The sequence below is a fragment of the Centruroides vittatus genome, unplaced genomic scaffold, assembly GCF_030686945.1.
Source record: "Centruroides vittatus isolate TY-2023 unplaced genomic scaffold, ASM3068694v2 contig_549, whole genome shotgun sequence".
In the NCBI taxonomy this organism is placed as follows: domain Eukaryota; kingdom Metazoa; phylum Arthropoda; class Arachnida; order Scorpiones; family Buthidae; genus Centruroides; species Centruroides vittatus.
This window is the reverse complement of record NW_027122325.1, coordinates 7,521,954-7,542,900: the sequence shown is the minus strand read 5'-3', so window position 1 is coordinate 7,542,900 and position 20,947 is coordinate 7,521,954. Positions and strand designations below refer to the sequence as shown.

General features: G+C 32.5%; 1 protein-coding gene and 1 long non-coding RNA gene across 2 annotated transcripts in view; both read left to right on the top strand.

Moving 5' to 3' along the window:
• The first annotated feature begins 4,947 nt into the window (after positions 1-4,947).
• The window catches only part of Nsun2 (tRNA (cytosine(34)-C(5))-methyltransferase Nsun2), a 53,741-nt gene continuing 37,741 nt past the window's right edge, over positions 4,948-20,947 (top strand). The window contains exons 1-2 of the mRNA XM_067274570.1: positions 4,948-4,993; positions 5,071-5,146. Of these exons, the coding sequence (XP_067130671.1) occupies positions 5,081-5,146 (66 nt within the window). The 5' untranslated portion in view covers positions 4,948-4,993; positions 5,071-5,080. The remainder of the gene's footprint in view (positions 4,994-5,070; positions 5,147-20,947) is intronic.
• On the top strand, positions 10,210-11,001 carry LOC136978668 (uncharacterized). The gene is made up of 2 exons (XR_010881267.1): positions 10,210-10,254; positions 10,396-11,001. It is a non-coding gene; the product is annotated as an uncharacterized lncRNA (long non-coding RNA).

The following is a 20,947-nucleotide window of genomic DNA, read 5'->3' as shown; positions in this document are numbered from 1 at the left end:
TAAAAATTCTAAAAATCTTATGTCTGAAAATATGTCAATATAATTACAGTATAATTAAAAGAAAATTATAATCAAATATAACTTTGCAAAAAAACGTACATAAAAATAGCATTGAATACTCTTTACTTTTTAAATCTTAAACAATTCACTTACAAGTTAGTCAGATAGCTCCCTACCCAGTGGCTAAGGGATAGAATCGTTGGAAGCGTTACATGTGTGTAACTTCCACCAGCTAAACCGGGTGAGGTTTTTTTTTTTTTTTTTTTTTTTTTTTAACTCTTTCCGCCCTGTGGGCACTAAGAGGGCCTCTTTTAGTAGGCCCATTATGGGTTCGGCCAGGCCCACAATGGGGCGACCGGGTGGTGAGGGACGGGGCCCGACATATCCGAACGGACCACCCCCCGAAAAATTCCTGGGGATTAATCGACCCGTTCGGATTTGATCCCGGGTCCCCCAGAGCGGTAGGCTGCCACCTTTACCGCTCGGCCATCCGGCCGTCAACCGGGTGAGGTTGGTGCTCTGTAAAGCGCATGCACCAATGCTCTCTGGCTGTTTTACACCATTCAGTTATTCTCGCCGTGGAAGCTGTCTCGTAAGAGTTTCCATTCCGCCCCTGATATTCGAATATACAATAGAAATCTTATTGGTTTTTTTTTTCACATGTAGTATAGAAATTTGATAGTACCTGTAGTATAAAAATAATGATTGATGGTAGTATAAAAATAAGATACATAATGCAGTTATAATAAAATATTAATTTTAATTAATTCAAAGTACGTTAAAATATGAAAATTTATATTTTAGAAACAAGGGAAGGTCATTGGAAGGTGGAAGCGCCGCTTCCACCGCTTCCAATGACGGCACGCCACTGGTAAATTGTTTACATCTTCTGCTTTAGGTACCACGGCTATTGCACTGATTTATTCTATTTCATGGCCGAGTGTTGTATTTTCTTCATGCAAATCTGCTGGACACTGAACAAACAAAATTACTAGTTGTTAGCGTATACATTGTTTCGTTTTAATTTTAAACAGTTTACGTGCTGTTAGCAGGACTTTTTTATCTAATGGTCTGTCAACTGATAACGTTTTCTATTCATACATTCCAAAGGGAAATATTTTGGCCGACAGAGTGCGTAAAGACTAGCAGTTCGATAAACAAAGGTAGCTTTGCTACGAGAGAGCGTTTTACTTACGTTTATTTAGATTACGTTCATATTATAGACCGGTGTCTTCCAACCTTTCTAGATTAGAGATACGCCTTGAATTTAATTAGATTCCTGCGACACATCATAATTTTTAAAAAAATGTTTAAATTATTTTTTTAAATTTGTTTATTATCTGCTTAAAATTTAAAATAAATTATGGTAATTTAAAAAAATTTTGATTATACAGAAGTTAAACTTAACAAGACAAAACCTCACAATTTTACAAATCTGCCTGTCTACATTTATTATTATTTTATTATAAACTGTATATTAAAGGCAAAATGTTTCTTCACTGCCGAACACAAATAACGTAAATTTAAAAACGAGCAATTATTTATTGTGACGTCATCACAATGCCGGGCTGAAATCTGGAAAAAAAATTGTAGCCCTATAAATTCCCACTGTCGTCCGTTCTTCTGTCTTTCCTTAATCTGGAGAACGGACTTAGATAGATGAAATCCGAGACCAGATAAGGAAACCTTAGGGGTGGGAGGCCCTAACTATATGTGAACTTTCAGTTTGCACCGAAAGTCACGTTATTTCAATTCAAAGGTTTTCTCTGAAAGCAGTTAATAGATAATCGGCACGACTGAAATAAATTAAAAATATGATTAAAATTGCATTCCGGCATTGTGACAGTGTCACACTAAATAATAGCTCGTTGATCATATTTTTAATTTATTTAATTTAAAAGATATACTCTCCACTTCAAATTAGACTGTAGTGACTTGCCTGTATACATCATACTTTTCCTTTAGCAATAGAGTCGTACCGGTCATCTATCTAACACCTTCCAGAGGAAAAATTTTGAATTAAAATAACGTGACTTCTGGCTTGCTTCAGAAGTTCTTATATAGTAAATGGGGGCCTCCTGCTCCTAAAGTTTCCATATCTAATTTCGGATTTCATTTATCTAATTCCGTTCTCGAGATTAAGAAAAGACAGACGGACGGACGACAATGGGAATTTATAGGTCTACAATTTTTTTCAAATTGCAACCCAATTAACTTGATTTACAATTTGAAAATTTCAAAATAACTTTTAAACGGTTTTACAAACGTTATTTTAATTTTAGTTTTAATTTGTTTTGATGTAAATGCATGTGTTTTAATTATTAGTTTTAATTAATATTTGGTTTAATTTATTTAGTATTATTTATTTAATTTTGCATTAATTATGCTCGCATTTTTTAATTATTAATTACAATTGTTTTAATTAATTGTATTCTTTCCTTTAGCGACATAACTATAGAAATTGTTTTAGTGATGTTTTGCAGAAAAGATATCAAATTTAAATTTATTTTAATTTATTTAGTAATTTTATTAATTTTTGTTTTATAAATTTGCCTGCTTTTCCATTAGTTATTTTCTTTTATATTAGTATATCATTTATACAATGCTAAGGACTGTATAAGGCAATTTTACAATTAAAATTTACAATCAAATTATACAATAAATAACACACAAGTGTACATTAGTAGTTATTAATAAGTATTATAAAGATTATAAAACTGCCTTAATACTGTATTATACAGTTAATGTTGACATTTAAAAATAATGTCTTGAAAATTTCTTCCTAGCGTAGTTTCCGTTTTGTCACTTTAATATTTGTGTTTCTACTCAGTCCTTGTTATAATCCACAGTTTTGCACTATTATATAATACAAAAGATAGCACACGAACAACTTACGGGAAACAATTTCCTGCATGTTGTCTGCTTAATTTTATATGCTATAATCAACGACAAAATACCCTCTTCACAGTGCCAGAAGTGTATTAACAGAAAGTCAAAGAAATTTTTATGCCATCCAATAGAGGCACTATATAAATTGCTTATGTTTTAATAATCCATTATTTCAAAATCTTTGTATAATTTACAACAGACAAACGTGTACTTTATGATAACCAATGAGGCTTTGAATGTTGGTTGCTTGAACAGCTTGCAGATAGGTTTTGAACTAACTTCACACAGAACTTCGCTAACGGCTAAAATTATTAACTTTTACATCGCTTGCAAGCTTCATTTTTTACAAGAGGAAAAAAAAATTATGTTTTAAGATCGAAAGTTACTACTAGAAATGTTCGATAGTTATCACATGTTCAATAAATTGTTACCTAATTTTATGCAAATTATAAAACTTAACAGTCTTAACTTTAAATTATAAAACTTAAAACTTAACACTGTTACTTTATTGCTTAGTGTAACTTCTCTTTGTTTCATTACTGGTTGATTTAAGCAATCTCAATTATCTTATAAATAAATTATAATTGGAAGTAAAATCCCAATAAGTTAACAAGCATGCGTACATACATGTTGTAGGTGGTTTGTGTGCCTGAACTGCTGTTTCTAGTGCCATCTGGAGCTCAGTGGCGTAGCGAACATAACTGGCGCCCGACACTTTATTGGCACCCCTCTCCCCCTCCAGAAACACATATAGTTTGTCTTGGAGACCATTTGGGCGCCCCTCTGCGAGTGGCGCCCGATGCATGATACACCCCCTTGCACCCCCCTCGCTACGCTACCGCTAGAGCTTAAGAACAAACTGAAGGTAAAAGGGTGGAGTTGAGAGACCATAAGATAAAAAGACCCTGCTGTTAGTAGTTATAATAGTTATAGTGACAATAATGAAACAGTCCGTTACAAAACTGACAACAGGAGCTAATTATATTCTTGACGTTAACAAGTAACCCCAAATAAGAACAAACGAGACATGTTAAGTGATTGTGTTTAAACTAACCTATTCTTAATAATTTGGCAGTCCTTTCTGGCTGTCTTCGCCTCTTGCATGAAGATGACCGTTTCCTGGGAATTTTTTTGCTCAGATTCGGAAAAATAGTAGGCACTACGTCAGGTGTCAGCGTCCGTCTTTCTCTTATAATTTCTACAGTTTCTCCTTTCACAGTGAACGTGTCTTTTTAAACTGTAAAGCGATTTGCACTTCGGTGATCTTAGTGCAAATCGCATACATAGCATTTTGTCGTCAATTTTGACCTACGAAGTATTGCCTTTGCCCACGATTCTAAGTAACAATCTTGATTTAAAAAAAAAAAAATGTCGTTTTTCGATTGATGTAACATCGTGAAAGTAATCTCTATTACATCCCAGAACAAAACACGATGGCATTGCTTTTGTTTTACTCGAAAATCAAACTAAAAGTAAGTCGTAGCAAAGCTACCATTGTATACTGATATTACTGAACTGATAGTCTCTCTCGGCCAAAATATTCCTCTGTGGAATGTATGAATAGAAAACGTCGTCAGTTGACAGACCGTTAGATAAAAAGACCCTGAATAGGGTATTTTAACTGCGATAACTCGTACTTCCATAAATTTATTGTTAGAAACAGAATATTCACTATAGAAAAATAATTTAAATTCGTAACGAAAATTAAATGAGCAAAATAATGTATTTTATATTATGCAACTACGAAAAAAGAAAATTACTAGATTCTTATCGATTATTTAGAGTATCAATAACTTGATTTTTGTAACTTTAAGGGATTTTTTTTTTAAGTTTATATCTCTCTATCTGTACAATGTAACAGTTAACATTTAATATTCCGATAAAATATTTGTTATATAAATTTTTTGTTAAACTAGTAAAATGTAAAAAAACTATGAATTAAGAAACTATTTACAAAATTTCTTGTAAAATTTAAAAATTATTATTTTATTGATTTTTATAAAAATAAGTTCACTTCAAAATACAGTATTCATTAATTTCTAACAGTTTAGTTTAGTTTTCAAAGAGGGCGTGATGCGAGTCGTTTTCACGGAAGAAGCACGTGGTACATGTCAATTTTAAACGAGAATATCAGAAATTATTACATTTTTTTAAGGCAGTATTATAATTTTTAATAAATAGTAAATGCAAAATGCCCAGAAATCGAAAGAAGAAGCGTCAAAAGATTGGAGTAAAAACTTGTGGCGATCCAAACAAAGTAATTTTATAATTTTGTTATTTATTTATTTTTTTTATAAAACTTGCATAATTTTGCTTTACAAAATGATAATACGTATTTAAGCTTCAGTTTAATATTATTCAATTACATTAATCAAAAATCAATTATGTGGATTGGTTGATAGCTGTGACAATTAAATGTTTCTAACAATGAAATTTTGATTTAGTTACTATACATATTAATAGAAATATTTACTGTAGTAAAACTTCAAAAACTTCAGTTGAAATTGTGTTCATAATACATGTATTTTAAGGTACAGCATGAAACAGTGGTGTGTATAAAAAGAATGAAATCGGTTTCCTTAACCAATCAAGAGATTTGAAAATGTCTCTATTACAAAACATGATGCAGGTTTAATACTCCTTTATAATTATTTCATTATATCCAATATATATGGTAATAATGTCATAACTACATAAAGTATAAAATATTTCAAAAACTTTGGGTTACTTGGGATTCAATTTATAGACCTTAGTCATCTTATTCTAAATCCATTAACTTTATGCTAATATCAAAATGAAAAAAAGAAGTCAAAATGCACTTTCAAAGAAAATAACTGTGCAATAATAGATACTGAAGATTGTTGATGATGATAAAATAAAAAGAAAAAATGGGCAGGCATGAAAATTAACATCAGTAACAAATAAATTACTCATGAGAAATGGGGCATTACCCAAATGACATCATTGTCATGTATTGTCTGGTAAGTAAAACCAACTTGCTGTATCATTATTCAAGTTGTTAATATTAATAGATGTTACTGAAATAAATATTTCAGAGTTTATTTGCACTCTGAATGAAAATAGTGAAGTTGGACAAGTTTGTGATTCTTCACTTATAAAATTACATTTAAAAGGAGCAATAATGTATTAAAAAAATTTTATTAATGATGATTATATATATTTCAATCATAACAGATTGAATAATATACAGGATTATTGGAAAGTAATTACGCAATGAGAATTGCTATAATTTTTGTAATATAATGCAATCATGATAAAATTTGTGTGTGCATGTATGTCAATCAATGGAATTTTGTAATTCTTGCATCAGTGGTAAGTGGCAGAAAGAGACAGTGGCAAAAAAGATGGCTGACTACATGTCTGTTCAGGAGCAAGCATAGATTGCTCCTGAACAGACAATTGCATGCTATGAGATATGGAAATCAGTGCTTACAGAAGCTTTCTTTATCTCTGAAATAAACTTGTCTGCTTTGGGACATTTAGAATGTATTGATTCATACATGAAATGAAGGACATTTGCTATGCATGAAATATGATTCAAGTTGACAAATGTTAATTTTAAATTCCTGAAAGCTGAGAGAATGTAAGATATTTGGTCTATTAGGACAATCCAAACATTTTGGTACTTAATGCAATCCAGCACAGCTTTATGCAGGTATCATTAAATATCTGCATTGCATGATAGCATCACACTTTTGCAGCTTGTATATCCTTAATAGCATATCGTCAACTTGTTTGCCTGTTAGTGGGGCCACTAAAATATTCAAAATCAACTGTTTTGTGTCATCTATTGTTGGATTTGTTTTTAAAATAAGTATTCAGTTGTATCTTTTTGTTGTTCAAAATTGTTTTCTGTGTGGATCTAAAAATGAGATATGGATCATGTCAAAAAATGTTTTGTCACATTAATAAAGAGATTCCTTCAATGTTTATGATGATTTTAAAATGACAAAACTCATAATTGTGGGAAATCAAATTGTGTAAAACAATTACTTAACAGTTGCTCAATTCATAAGTAAACTACAAAGAATGAATTGGAAAATTCCTCGGAAGTGTCAGATATGTATATAGTACTTTTGTAATGCCTTTAATATGAAGGACAATGGACTGATTGGATAAAAAGACAATTTCAGTTCCATTAAAAAAATTTCTTGTAAGGCTTGGGAATGAAAGTCACATTTATCAATCTTTAAGCCAAGGACACTACCAAAAATAACTTAATCAAGATAAATGTGGTCTACTCTTATAATAAAATAGGAGACACCACTTCAGTTCCAAATTGTGAATGAACTTGAAAAATACAATCAAGCTGAGCTTGATTTTGATGATGGAATAGAAAATAGAAGAGCAATAGAAAATGAGTTACTAGTACATTCACAAAATATACTTGTCTATCACTGGAAATGTTTGCCTTTGAAGACCATATATAGGCTAAATTAAATCAGTTCCAGCTTATCAGATCCTCTACAGATTGGGATCACATCAGACTCTTAAGAGTCCTTTGAAATACAATATTTAAAACCAGTGTAACTCCAATTGTATCAACAATAGGGATGAGATACAGCAAAGCATGCGGGCATGGTATGAAACATTATTATAGCTGGGGTGGTGTAGTATAGCTCAGTGCATGTCTTATACAGTCCTATTCAAGTTTGAATTCTACATGTATGTTCTATTCAATGCATTCCAATTCAAAACAAAACTCTTTGAACCTGAAGCTGGAATCAGGTGGATTCTGAAAACATTTGTGAATTGCTACAGTTTACATGTTTTGCTGGAATCTGAAGAGGTTTAGTGGTTTGAAGACTAGTACATTCAATCTTAGGCCAGTTCCACATGATCTGGATATTTGCATGGACTCATTGGATAGTATGAATACATGTAAGTCTCAAAAGTCTGATGCTTCACAACTAAAGCAAATTGCCTTATTGTGAAGCATGAGACTTTACACACCATAGACAGTTGTATGAAAAGTTCTATGTGGTGTGAAAAGTCTTGTGCCTCTCAATGCTCTGTCACTCATTTGGCTTACATTCAGTACCGCAGTTTCATCTGTCCATGCAAACATGCAGATCATGTGAAACTGTTCTTAGCAATAGAAAACTATTGATCTAGTGAAAATCCAGGAATCATTTAGATCAGTGATAGCTAAACTTTCTCATATACTGTATATGTCAAATTAAGAAATTAAGGAGATTTTAGATGGACCACAATAAAAATATATTACATGTGTTATAATAATCCTAATTTACAGTAAATGCACATTTTTAAAACAATACAAAATTTAATATCAAAAACAAAAAAAATTTATAATAATGCTCTCATAGTCTGTGAGAGTAATATAAATATGAAAACAGTGGTTTAGCATTTAGTGATGATCAGCTGTAAAACAGATAGTATAAAAGTAATTAAAAGATCTTCAACAGAATTTGTATATTTATGCTGGTTATGCAATTTATTTGTGTTTTTCTGTTATTTATTAAATTCATTGTTTGAAAAAACTTTGCAATTATAGGTTATTCCAGACTAACATATATATTTTTCACTAAATTTTCTTAAATTAGGAAATTGCAAAATATGAAAAAAATGCTTAATAAGAAATCTCACTGCTCATACAGGACGTGGTCTGCATAAATTTATTTTTAAAATGTGAATTTGTTTTCAAATTTATTGCTTCCATTTCTTAAAGAGAGTTGATTAAATACAAATCTTGGCCCTGAAATCAGAAAGGATTTGATAATTAAACATTTATTTATATATTTTTCATCTTTATTAGAAAATAATTTTCTAAATTCATATTTTTTTAATTATTGTTATCTTAATAATTGTTACACATGCTTAGTGTGCAATGTGTGCCTACACATGATGTAATTTACTAAATGATAAGTGTGCTGTGGTTGGATATTATAGTTTAAATGATAACATTGATGTTGTGGCTGCATGAAAAATATCTATTGTATATATTCGATACAAATGGTAAATACTACCATCATTCCTTCTGTGGCTCTTTTTTCATGGGACAAACAAAATATACAGTAAACACACTAAAAATAAAAAATTTTTAGTTAAAAAACAAGTAAAAATTATACTCTTTCCATTTCCGATTTCGAGGATTCTATGAGCCAAAACAAGACAAACAAATGGCAAGGAACAATCATTACTTCATTAATTTATCCATATGCATTTCGCCATCTAGGCCTCCTCAGTGGATACATCAGGATGTTATTCGTTGATTACGTTTTATACTCAACAACCGTTCCCAGCATGCATCAACAACCACTCCAGCATTCAAATTAAGTAAATTTACATGTTCGGCGATACAGAAATGTTCTACAATTTTTCTTTCTAAGTTATTTTCTATTCTATACAAAATTTTAGTATTTTTTATATTTATATTACAATTAAATTTATTGCAATGTAAAAACCATGCTGATTCCGTTCTTCTCAGTCTAATGGCTGCCTCATGTTCCTTCACTCTCAACTCCAATCTTCTTCCGGTTTCTCCAATGTAATAATTTGGGCTTCCACATGTACATGACATCCTATATACGACGCCGGCGATTTTAAATTGGTCTCCGGGCGAATTTTCACTGTTCATTATACTGATAATGTTAGACATCTTATTCTTTTGGTTCGCAACTATGCATACAGAAAATCTTTTAAAAATTGGTTTATATTTTTCAAAAACTTTAGCAACATAAGGAAACTTTGCATAAGAAATATCTTCTATGTTATTTTTAACATTAAATCTACGTTTTAAATATAAATTGTACCACTTACAGAGAATATGTTTCGGATAGTCATTTAACTGAAATTTTTTGAACAATTGTTTTACTTCGATATCTATGTTTTCTTGCTGAGTTGTTCTATTTAGTATCTTTCTCAATTCCATATTAAAGACATTCTTTTTATTTTCTAAAGGACAGTAAGATTTAAAGTTAATAGTTTTACCATTATTACATAGTTTTTCATACTTACTAAATGATACACTTCTCTCTTCTCTTTTTATAGTGACATCTAAACATATTGAGGAATATGCAAATAGATTACATAAAAACTTAAAGTTTACAAGTGAAGATGAACAACAAAATAGAATGAATTTTTTAGATGTCACTATAAAAAGAGAAGAGAGAAGTGTATCATTTAGTAAGTATGAAAAACTATGTAATAATGGTAAAACTATTAACTTTAAATCTTACTGTCCTTTAGAAAATAAAAAGAATGTCTTTAATATGGAATTGAGAAAGATACTAAATAGAACAACTCAGCAAGAAAACATAGATATCGAAGTAAAACAATTGTTCAAAAAATTTCAGTTAAATGACTATCCGAAACATATTCTCTGTAAGTGGTACAATTTATATTTAAAACGTAGATTTAATGTTAAAAATAACATAGAAGATATTTCTTATGCAAAGTTTCCTTATGTTGCTAAAGTTTTTGAAAAATATAAACCAATTTTTAAAAGATTTTCTGTATGCATAGTTGCGAACCAAAAGAATAAGATGTCTAACATTATCAGTATAATGAACAGTGAAAATTCGCCCGGAGACCAATTTAAAATCGCCGGCGTCGTATATAGGATGTCATGTACATGTGGAAGCCCAAATTATTACATTGGAGAAACCGGAAGAAGATTGGAGTTGAGAGTAAAGGAACATGAGGCAGCCATTAGACTGAGAAGAACGGAATCAGCATGGTTTTTACATTGCAATAAATTTAATTGTAATATAAATATAAAAAATACTAAAATTTTGTATAGAATAGAAAATAACTTAGAAAGAAAAATTGTAGAACATTTCTGTATCGCCGAACATGTAAATTTACTTAATTTGAATGCTGGAGTGGTTGTTGATGCATGCTGGGAACGGTTGTTGAGTATAAAACGTAATCAACGAATAACATCCTGATGTATCCACTGAGGAGGCCTAGATGGCGAAATGCATATGGATAAATTAATAAAGTAATGATTGTTCCTTGCCATTTGTTTGTCTTGTTTTGGCTCATAGAATCCTCGAAGTCGGAAATGGAAAGAGTATAATTTTTACTTGTTTTTTAACTAAAAATTTTTTATTTTTAGTGTGTTAATATTACCACCGATCCCATTGGTTTTAATAATCGAATTTATATTTATATACAGTAAAACCTGTGTAAACCAGAATAACCAGTACTGAATATTTTTTTTTGGTTTGGCAGGTTTCTGTTCTGAACAAGTCCTTTTCTAACATTAAAAATCCTTCCATTTTAAAGAATTTTTTTTCTATTTAGGCTGGTTTCCATTTTATTTGGTTTCTGTATTGGACAGGTTTTACTGTATGCTATGATTTTAGGTAAATATTTTAACTTTAGGATAACTGGAAGAAAAGAATACTTATAAAATCTGGAATCAGACAGTTAATTACTACACAATTTAAAATTCTCATTACATATTTCGTCCAGTTGCATATTAGAATATTTACTGATATACTGTATATATGAGATTTGTACTAACATTTATTTATAATTTATTTGTGAAGATAAGATATAAACAAAATTGTTATTATTCAAGGCAAATTTTGTTAATAAAAAGATGATATTAATATTATTCAATCTATTTGCTTTCTGGGAGCACAATTTTGTGTATGATAATTGTCGTAGAAACATGTGAAAAAATAAACATTTCTTCAGTGTGCACATTGAATAAATTCAGATGATTTATATATGTCACCACAAAAGCAAACTTGATTAACATTTAAAAACACTTCTCTGTCAACTAATTTGGAGGAGAATCATACTGTGTCATATTTGAAAATATCAGAGCACTTAATGTTTTCTTCTGTTGCCTTTGCAACATCTGAAATTGATGAAGAACCCTTGACTACAATTAGGTCTTGATTTTGAAGGATGCTTTCACAATATGTAAAAACTTCCTGTAATTGTAATTTTGTAATATTGTTGTGCAGTGATTCTTCTGCAGAACACATTTTCATGCTATTGATATTAGCACAAGATATTGAAGTCATCTTTTCATTCTTTAGCAAACAAACATGCAATTACAAACATGTTTAGGTTAAACAATGGCTTTGTTGCCAGATATGTACAGTACTGTGTGTGAATATACAGAAAATGTTTGTTTTTAAATAAATATTGTTAGGTAACATTTCTTGATTGCTTTTGACATCAACTTGTTACTTGAAACAGGTGGACTTTATTGGGTTCTGGTAGAGAAACTTCACTAACTTCGGCGTTAAACTATTTCTTTTTTTTTTTTAAATGTTATTTATAAAAAAAAAGAATGTTGTGTTATTTATGTGTTATTTATATTAAAAAAAAAAAAAAAGAGAGAGAAATAGTTTAACGCCAAAGTCAGTGAAGTTTCTCTACCAGAACCCAGTTAAAACTTGGCGCGAGTTACCAAATTTATTGGACTTTATTGTTTTATTATCCTGTTTATTGTATACTAGCAGATAGGCCCTGCGTTGCTCGGGCAAAAGTAATGATAGCGAAGATTTAAGATTATTACGTTATAGTCACAGAAGAAAAAGAGTAATTTCATCAACAAACTAAATATTTTTAATAAAAGGTCGAATTTGAAAATTGAATATTGTAATATTGTTCGATTTTCACGACGTGTTCTGATTATATCGTTCGATTTTCATCGAATGTTCTAAAGAAGAAAAGTCGAGAAAAACCGAATTAATCTGTTTAAATTTGAAAATCGAATATGTTCTAACATATTACTTTTTTTTTTTTTCCTCCAGCGCCCGTAAATCTTGCACGTCACCTTCTCTTGTTCTCCATTGTTACACTTCTATTGATACTTAACACTTCCATTGTTGATGGAAGTGTTAAGCCTTAATCTTGTCCCTCTCCCCGTGGGTAGAAATTTCGAAAAATCCCTTCTTAGTGTGCGTTTTTGTGACGTACCGTAACTATGTACCAAATTTCAACTTTCTACTCTTAACCGTTTGGGCTCTTAACATTTCCATTGTTACTTAACACTTCCATTGTTGATGGAAGTTTTAAGACTTAATCCTGTCCCTCTCCCCCGTGGGGAGGAATTTCGAAAAATCCCTTCTTAGTGTGCGTTCTCGTGACCCTAACTGCGTACCAAATTTCAACTTTCAACCCCTTACCGTTACCGTTTAGGCTCTGCACTGATTATTATTATTATTATTATTATTAATTATTATTATTATTATGTTGGGTTAAGTGAGAGATACTCGGTTAACACCGGTGGCTGTGTACTATGCCGGACCAAAGTCAAGGCAAGTAACCAAAACAGAAATTAAAGAAGTGTATCAGTGTGTGTGTCTGTATTCAGGAATTTTCTCACAATATGACATGTATTCAATATAGTGGCCTTCTGTAGTGTGATGTATGTGTTTCTATTCAATTGTAATGTGCCCAGGCTTTTGTGTAGTGTGTGTGGTATGACGCCTGTAGAAGAGAGAACAACAGGTACAATAAGCACCCTATCCATCCTCCACAGATGCCTTATTTCCTGGGCGAGTTCTGTGTACTTGCTAATTTTTTCAGTGCATGCGTTTTGTATATTGTGAGTGTTTGGAATGGATATGTCTATAATGTATGTGATTTTATTGTGTTTGTCAATGAGTGTGATGTCTGGTCTGTTGTGGTAAATTGTTTTATCTGTGATTATGGCTCTGTCGTAGTACATTTTGTGCGTGTTGTTTTCCAATACTGTCTGCAGAATGTATTTGTAATATGGTTCGTGGATGTCTACTAATTTGTGTTTCCTTGCAAGCTCATGGTGTATTATATTTGCTACTTGATTATGTCTGTGTAAATAATCTGTTTGTGCCAAGAGCTTGCAACCAGAGGTGATGTGTTGTATAGTTTCTGGCATGATGTGACATTTTCTGCATGTGTCATTTGTGAGTGTTGCATCTTTGAGTATGTGTTTTCTGTAGTTTTTAGTATTTATGACCTGATCCTGTATGGCAATCATGAATCCTTCCGTCTCCCCAAAGAGGCATCCCCGAGCTAACCAGCTGTTTGACGCAGTTTTGTCAACAAAATCATGGGCCAGATCATAAGGATGCCTGCCATGGAGTGCCTTTCGAGCCCACGATTGCTTAATGGTGTCTATGCTTTTTATATGTTGTGTTGTGTCCATATGATGTGAGTGTAAGTTTAATGGTGTGTTATTCGAGTCTGCTAGAGTTACTGCTTTATGTAATTGTGATATTTCTTGTTTTTCATAAAAAAACTCTCGCAGTGACTGTATTTGTTTGTAGTGAAGGTTAACTATGTCAATCAGGCCACGCCCGCCAATCTTTACGTGGAAGGATTAATCTTTCTGTGGCGGATTTAGGATGATGTTGTTTATGCTTAGTAAGTGTTGTTCTTGTTTTCCTTTGGAGTTGCTCAAGATCTGTGTGAGTCCAATGTATAACTCCAAAAGAATATGTGAGTACTGGGATGACATATGTGTTTATTGCTTTAACTGTGTGTTTTGCATTTAACTGTGTTCTGAGAATAGCATTTAACCTACTTTGGTATTCTTTAATTAATCTTTGCTTTATTTGTGTATGTTCTGTTAGTTTGGCCTGTTGGAATCCTAAATACTTGTAGAACTCGCCCTCTTCCATGGATTCAATAATGTCTCCATTTCCAAGTGCAAAATCTTCTTTCTTCAGGATTCCTTTTTCTATGTGAAGTGTTTTGCATTTATCTAGGCCAAATTCCATTTGTATGTCCTTGGTGTATGAATGTGTGATTTGTAGGAGTTGATGAAGTTGTTTTTGTGTGGATGCATAAAGTTTTATGTCATCCATGTACATGAGATGTGACAGTGTATACTGTGTTGTTTTTTCATGCCTGATATTGTAGCCATATTGTGTGTTGTTTAACATGTTGGATAATGGATTCAAGGCTAGGCAGAACCAGAGAGGACTCAAGGAATCTCCTTGAAAAATTCCTCGCCTAATAAAAATTTGGTTTGTTTGTATGGAAGTGTTACTAACCCTGAGATGTAGTGTTGTTCTCCACTGCTGCATAGTGTTTTGAAAGAATGCAATGAGTGATGGATGTATTTTGTACATGTGTAGAATATGTAGCAGCCAACTGTGTGGAACACTGTCGAATGCTTTTCTGTAGTCTATATATGCCATGTGTATGTTTCTGTGTTGTTTGTGTGCTTGCCGTAGAATGACTGAATCTATGAGTAACTGTTCTTTGCATCCCTTGTGATTTCTACGGCAACCTTTTTGTTGTTCTGTTAGAATGTCGTGTTCTTCAACATGTTTGTATATTTTGTTTGCAATACAGGATGTCAATAATTTGTAGAGTGTTGGAAGACATGTAATTGGTCTGTATTGTGTGGGGTCTGTGGTATTGTTGTTTTTAGGTTTCATGTAGGTGATGCCCTGAGTAAGAAAATTTGGCATGTCTTGTGGATTGATGATGATGTGTGTTAGGTGTTTAGCTAGTTCCTGGTGCAGTGATGTAAACTTTTTGTACCAGAAATTGTGAATGTTGTCTACACCAGGTGTCTTCCAGTTGTGTGTTCTGTTAACAGTGTATTGGAAATCACGTATGCTTATTTCAACACAGGGCATAGTTGGTATGTTGTGTAAGTTTTTGTTCTCCTCCTCGATCCAGCCTGCTTCAGCATTGTGCGTGACAGCATTGGACCAAAGAGAAGACCAATATGTTGTGAGTTCTTCTTCTGTTGGTGTGCCACTGTGCTGTGTATCAGTGTTTGCTTTGTTATTAATTTGTCTGTAAAAGAGTTTTTCATTGTTTGTAAATAATTTATTTTGTTGTTTTCGTAGTGTACATGTTTTGTATCGTTTGAGTCTACGTGCTTTGGCAGCAAGTTTTTGTTTTAGTGTATCAATGTATTCTGTGATGTGTGTGTTGTGATGTTCATGTTTTGTGTGTGTTTTTATTTTCTTGAAAATGTTTTTGAGCTGTTTCCTTAATTTGGGTGTTATGTTGTTTTTAGTGTATTGTGTCAGCCTGCCTAATTGCTGTCTAATGTCATTTATTTGTGTTTCTATTCTTCTCTGCCAGGCAGGCTTGTGATAGAATTGTGTTTTCTGTGTATTTGTCTGTGATTGTACTTTCAGTCCATGTTGTGTCACTACTGTGACTGCCCCAGCATAAACTAATGTATGAATGTCTGAGAGTGTAGAAATTGAATGAATGTAGTGTGGTAGTAAGTGAGTGTTTACATAATTTAGTGTTTTTCCTACTTCCTTCGACGTGTTGATTTTTGGTATTCGTGGTCTTTGTGTGGGATCTGTGCCTGTATATTTAGTGAGTGTTTCCTGAAATATAAGTGAGAGCGTATTAACTAAATCCATGTCTATGTTATCAGTGATGGATGAGGAAGTGTCTGTAGTATCATTAGTGGTAATTGTTGTGTGTGTGTTATTATCAATGCTTGTTCCTGGATTATCCTGACAGGTTACATGATCTTCATTAATGTTAGATGTTTCTGTCTGTTGATGTATTTGATCAGCAACCTGTTGTTTGATAAGTTCAAGTGTTGTTTGTGGAATAAGGTTGTTGTGTATAATTGTTCTTTTTTGATCAACAACCCTTTGTTCGGTGACAGTGAGATGAGGATACTGTTGTGTGAATCTAAGGTGTAGTTGTTGTCTGTATGCTGTCATGTTTGTTTCGAGTTTTGTGATGGTGTAGTAAGTACGGATGATAAACTCGTTCATTTCTACTGTCCATTTCATCCGTTGGCGTGGTTTTCCAGCCTTTGTGGTCTGTGGATGCATTGCCACAGAAACACCAAGGCTGGGTTGGTTCCTCACATCTGTTGAGGGCATTGCAGTAGCCATGCTTGGGTCCGGTGCTGCTTTCGCCACCGGTAACCAAGGGAGACTGTGGCCTATTTTTCGAACGTGAGCCTCTGCCTAACTCACGAACGCGGACCTTGTTAACCCGGGCGACGTCCGAGCCGGTATCACACTTTGATCTGGTTACTACCATAATACGTATCTCCACAGAATGTGGGTGTGTGGTTACTCTTAGCTTCATTTCTCTCCATAGACCTTACTGGCATGGGTGTCCTTACCAGGAGCTTGTGCTCCAGCCTGCATTGCCCTATGGATCAGTAAAATTACTGGGCTCTCCCACCACGACCAGGTGGTGACCATGGGAGAGTTATTATTATTATTATTATTATTATCATCATCATCAACGCGTCTCGATTATATATATAGATTTGTAATTTTTTAAAAATAAATTGGTTTTTCTCTCTGACAATATAATAAATTTAAAATTCCCAAGAATAAAATGGAAAATAGTTTTAGGGAGGAAAATTCACATGACATTGAAATTCTAAACATTAACCTCATGATTATGAAACTGGTATGCCTCCACCAAAACACCAGTCACTATAAATGATGGAAATTCAAAAGGTTTTAAGTTATTTGCAATATTCAACTTTAATTTTCTCATTTAATTTTGAGTAATGTGCTTTACTGCTTAGCACATGTCATCCATTGGGAGTGCACTATATTCTCACCATGTTTGATCAGAATCAGTAAATCTTAACATATTGTCATTCCCTTGTTTGATCAGAGATCTTTGGATGAAATCTTTGGGTCTAAAATTATTTCTGCTGAATTGCTAGAAAAATGTCATAAAGAAATAAAAAAATTTTTATATACATGTTTACATCACTTTTCTACATAGTTGCCATCCAAAATAAGGCACTTGTATTATGACAGCAGCTTTTGCAAGTCCTCATCAAAGAATGTGCTGCCAGATTTCCTAGTCCTGTTGATTCCATCCTTCAACTACTACTTGTTGGTCTCAAACTGCTGGGTAGTCCAATCAGTCAGACTTATCTCGCTGAAGAGATGATAATCACTTGGGCTATAAGGTGGTGGTCAAAAATCTCCCAGTTTGAACTATTTGAGTAAAGCCTTTGTTTAACCTGAAGTGTAAGGCACATGTCATGGAGGAAAATATGTCCTTGGTGAGCATTCCTTGCCTTTTGTTTTGGGTCGACCTCCAATATTTTTTACAGCCGAATAGCTGAATTTTTGCAGAGACAGAGTTTACGTTAAACGACATTTAACAGCCGAATAGCATCTAGACATTGGCTGGCTGAACAGCAGTTTAAAATGCATTGCAAAGATGATGATTGTCTATTTCTGAACACCACCAAAACATTGGCTCTTATTTTCTTTGCCATTACTCCCCTGTTTTAGGAGTCATTTGGCCAATTGGGTTATTCATTTGTCAAAACATCACATAGACCTTACAGCTGGTGATGATAGGGTCCATGTTTATTCAGTAGTTATTTGTGTACAAATGAAAAACTGGATGATGAATTAACATTCAGTGATATAAACCTTTATTATTAATGGGGCTAACCAGTTTATTTTTACTAGTCAAAAGTGGCAGTTGATTTTGGAATAGCCCTTGTATATTATTGGACAATGATTTTGTTATGGAAGAGAGCCAATTTACCATCATAATTGAAAGTTAAAGTTTCTGAGTGAAATCAAAAACAACCAAACTTCTTGTTTTACTAGAGAACTAAACAAAACATGAATTTTTCCTGAATAAGAAAATGGAATAGTATAGGACTCAAGAATATACTACTATATTTTCAGCTCTGATAACAGTCAAGGAAATGCTTCACTCAGGAACAAAGGTGTTGAAGCTAAGATATATTCCCAGGATAGAAATAAACCAATCTGAGTAACTCTCACAAGAAGTATACAATGCAGAAGTATTCTAGCCAGATGATTTATTGATCTCATCCAGGAGAAAATCTTGGGTTTAATCCAATAAATGGGGAAGACATGTTAGGATAGCCATCAAGAATAATAGTAATTCTCAACCCAGCATCTATAATGTTTACAGTATTGGTGGACATTTTTAGATACTCATGCAGCTGTGACATGAAAGAAGAGAGAGCATTCTCATGTTGAGAATTATTTTGATTCACCTACAGCTTTGTATTATGCCCCTCAGAAGCAGAAGGGACAGTTGAAGTGGCAAAAGTTGCATAATCACTATTCTATTCTGTCTTTTCCTTTCTTGTCATTTTGGTGATAACAGAAGATCTAACATGATCTGAGAGACAGAGCTGGTAAAGAATGCTGTTAAAGCATCCCTCACCAGCTCTGTCTCCATGATCCATAAGCTCTCTCTTACTCATCAAGGATGCTCCTCCTGAAGCATCACCCTGAAACTTTCTTGAAGGACGAGAGGAGGAAGATAACTGTAATCCTCTGAACAAAATGGACTTCCCAATGATGGATTCTTTACCAAGGCAGTGTAAAAATATTTCATAAGCAGAACAAAACTGCTGTCATCTATTAATGTAATGTAAGTCTAATTAATGTATGCAGGAAGCTAAATATGATATGATTGTTCAACATTTATGCTTGCTTACATTTGATACACAAACTATTGTTTTTTTCAACCAACTTAACTAAAAAAATATTTTCACTTAAACTGATTTTTTGATTTTCAAGCATTTCTATGATTACTTTAATCCTGCTTTGCCAAATTTTAACTAATTTGACAACCATTGTATCTGAATGAATTGTCTTTTGAAGAATTTCAAAAATGGAATAAAAATGACACATCAATTAAAAGCTTATCATTTCATAGAACATGATGAGATTTGTGTCCCTGTAAGACCTATGCTACATATTGTGTTAAAACAAAAAAATGCAGCAGTGAGTTGTGCAGCTTTCCCAGCAAATGAATTTAAATTGTGTGTGGGGTGCCATCTGTTACAATATTTAAAAACTTTTTATATTATTAATTAGTATAAAATGGCAAAAAGCTTAATGGAGAGGGTAGAGATGAACTTTATAAAAAAAAAATTGTAAATGCTACTAATAATTAAAATCTTCATTAAGTCTGTCTCCATTCAAGATACGACACCCTCCTTTGTCTCTCTATCCCCTTGATCTTTAACCACCATTTTTTAATAGCATCAATCTCCCATACACAAACCTCACTGCAAAATTTGAGACATCTTTGACAAAAAGCACGGAAGTTATTAAGCTATAAAGAGGGTGAATAAAATCTTGCCTCCCCCCAAACACACTAACATCCATACATATAAAAAAAAATCCCAAATTTTTGTTTGCATTTCTTGAAGTTTTAAGGTGCCCTGAGTCCAAAAAAGTAAAAATTTTGGGGCATTTTTTGACCAATTGCAATAATTTCCCTCAGTTATATATAACAGAGCCCAGAAAGTAATTATAAAGAGTATCCTGTTCATTAATAAGCAACCAGGAAAGTAAAACTGACGGTAGAAACTGAAAGCCTGGATTCTTGTCTCTAGTGTAATAAAGTGGAAGCATAGCAAGGACACAATACATCCACGTTTGTTATGTTTCAGTTGTAAAATCTAACTAAATTTTGAAAAATGAAATATGGATACTGATTTTGAGACATTTATGGAAATATATTAAATTCTTTTTATTAGCTGAAGTTTTTAACTTATTTTTTAAAATTGTCAAACATTTTAATAGGAATAATAATTATAAAGTCTGTTATTAATATCACATAAAAATGTGTCAAAATATTATTAATAAAGACAAACATTTAAAACATTTTTATTGTGTCCCTTTTCAAATAAGTGTTACAATATATAATTAAGAAACATACAAATTTCAAGTTTGTATATCCATCATACAGTAAATAATTTTAGTACAGGTATCTTTTGTACAATACTGTTTTGCTCTAACATCATTTGTTAGAGGGGCTGTCCCCCATACAACCAGCTTCCAGTTTCACTCTAATACAATTTTGGAAATCTTCTGTACAAAATTTCACAATTTTCAAGTGTAAACTTCATTATTTGATATATTTTTTTTAAAATTTAAGTTAGCATGTATGTTGTCTCAAATTTGCCCATGGCGCCCATGGATTTTAGAATATTAAAATTTTCAAATTATTTTGTTTTTCATCAGGTTTTCTTTAATGAAAATTGATGGTGCAATTTTTTTCTTCCTTGTTCTAACTTTCCTATCAACAAGGTGTCGTTGCTTTCAGACTTTAGCCCTTAAGACTGACACTGTGTTTTCTTTTTATA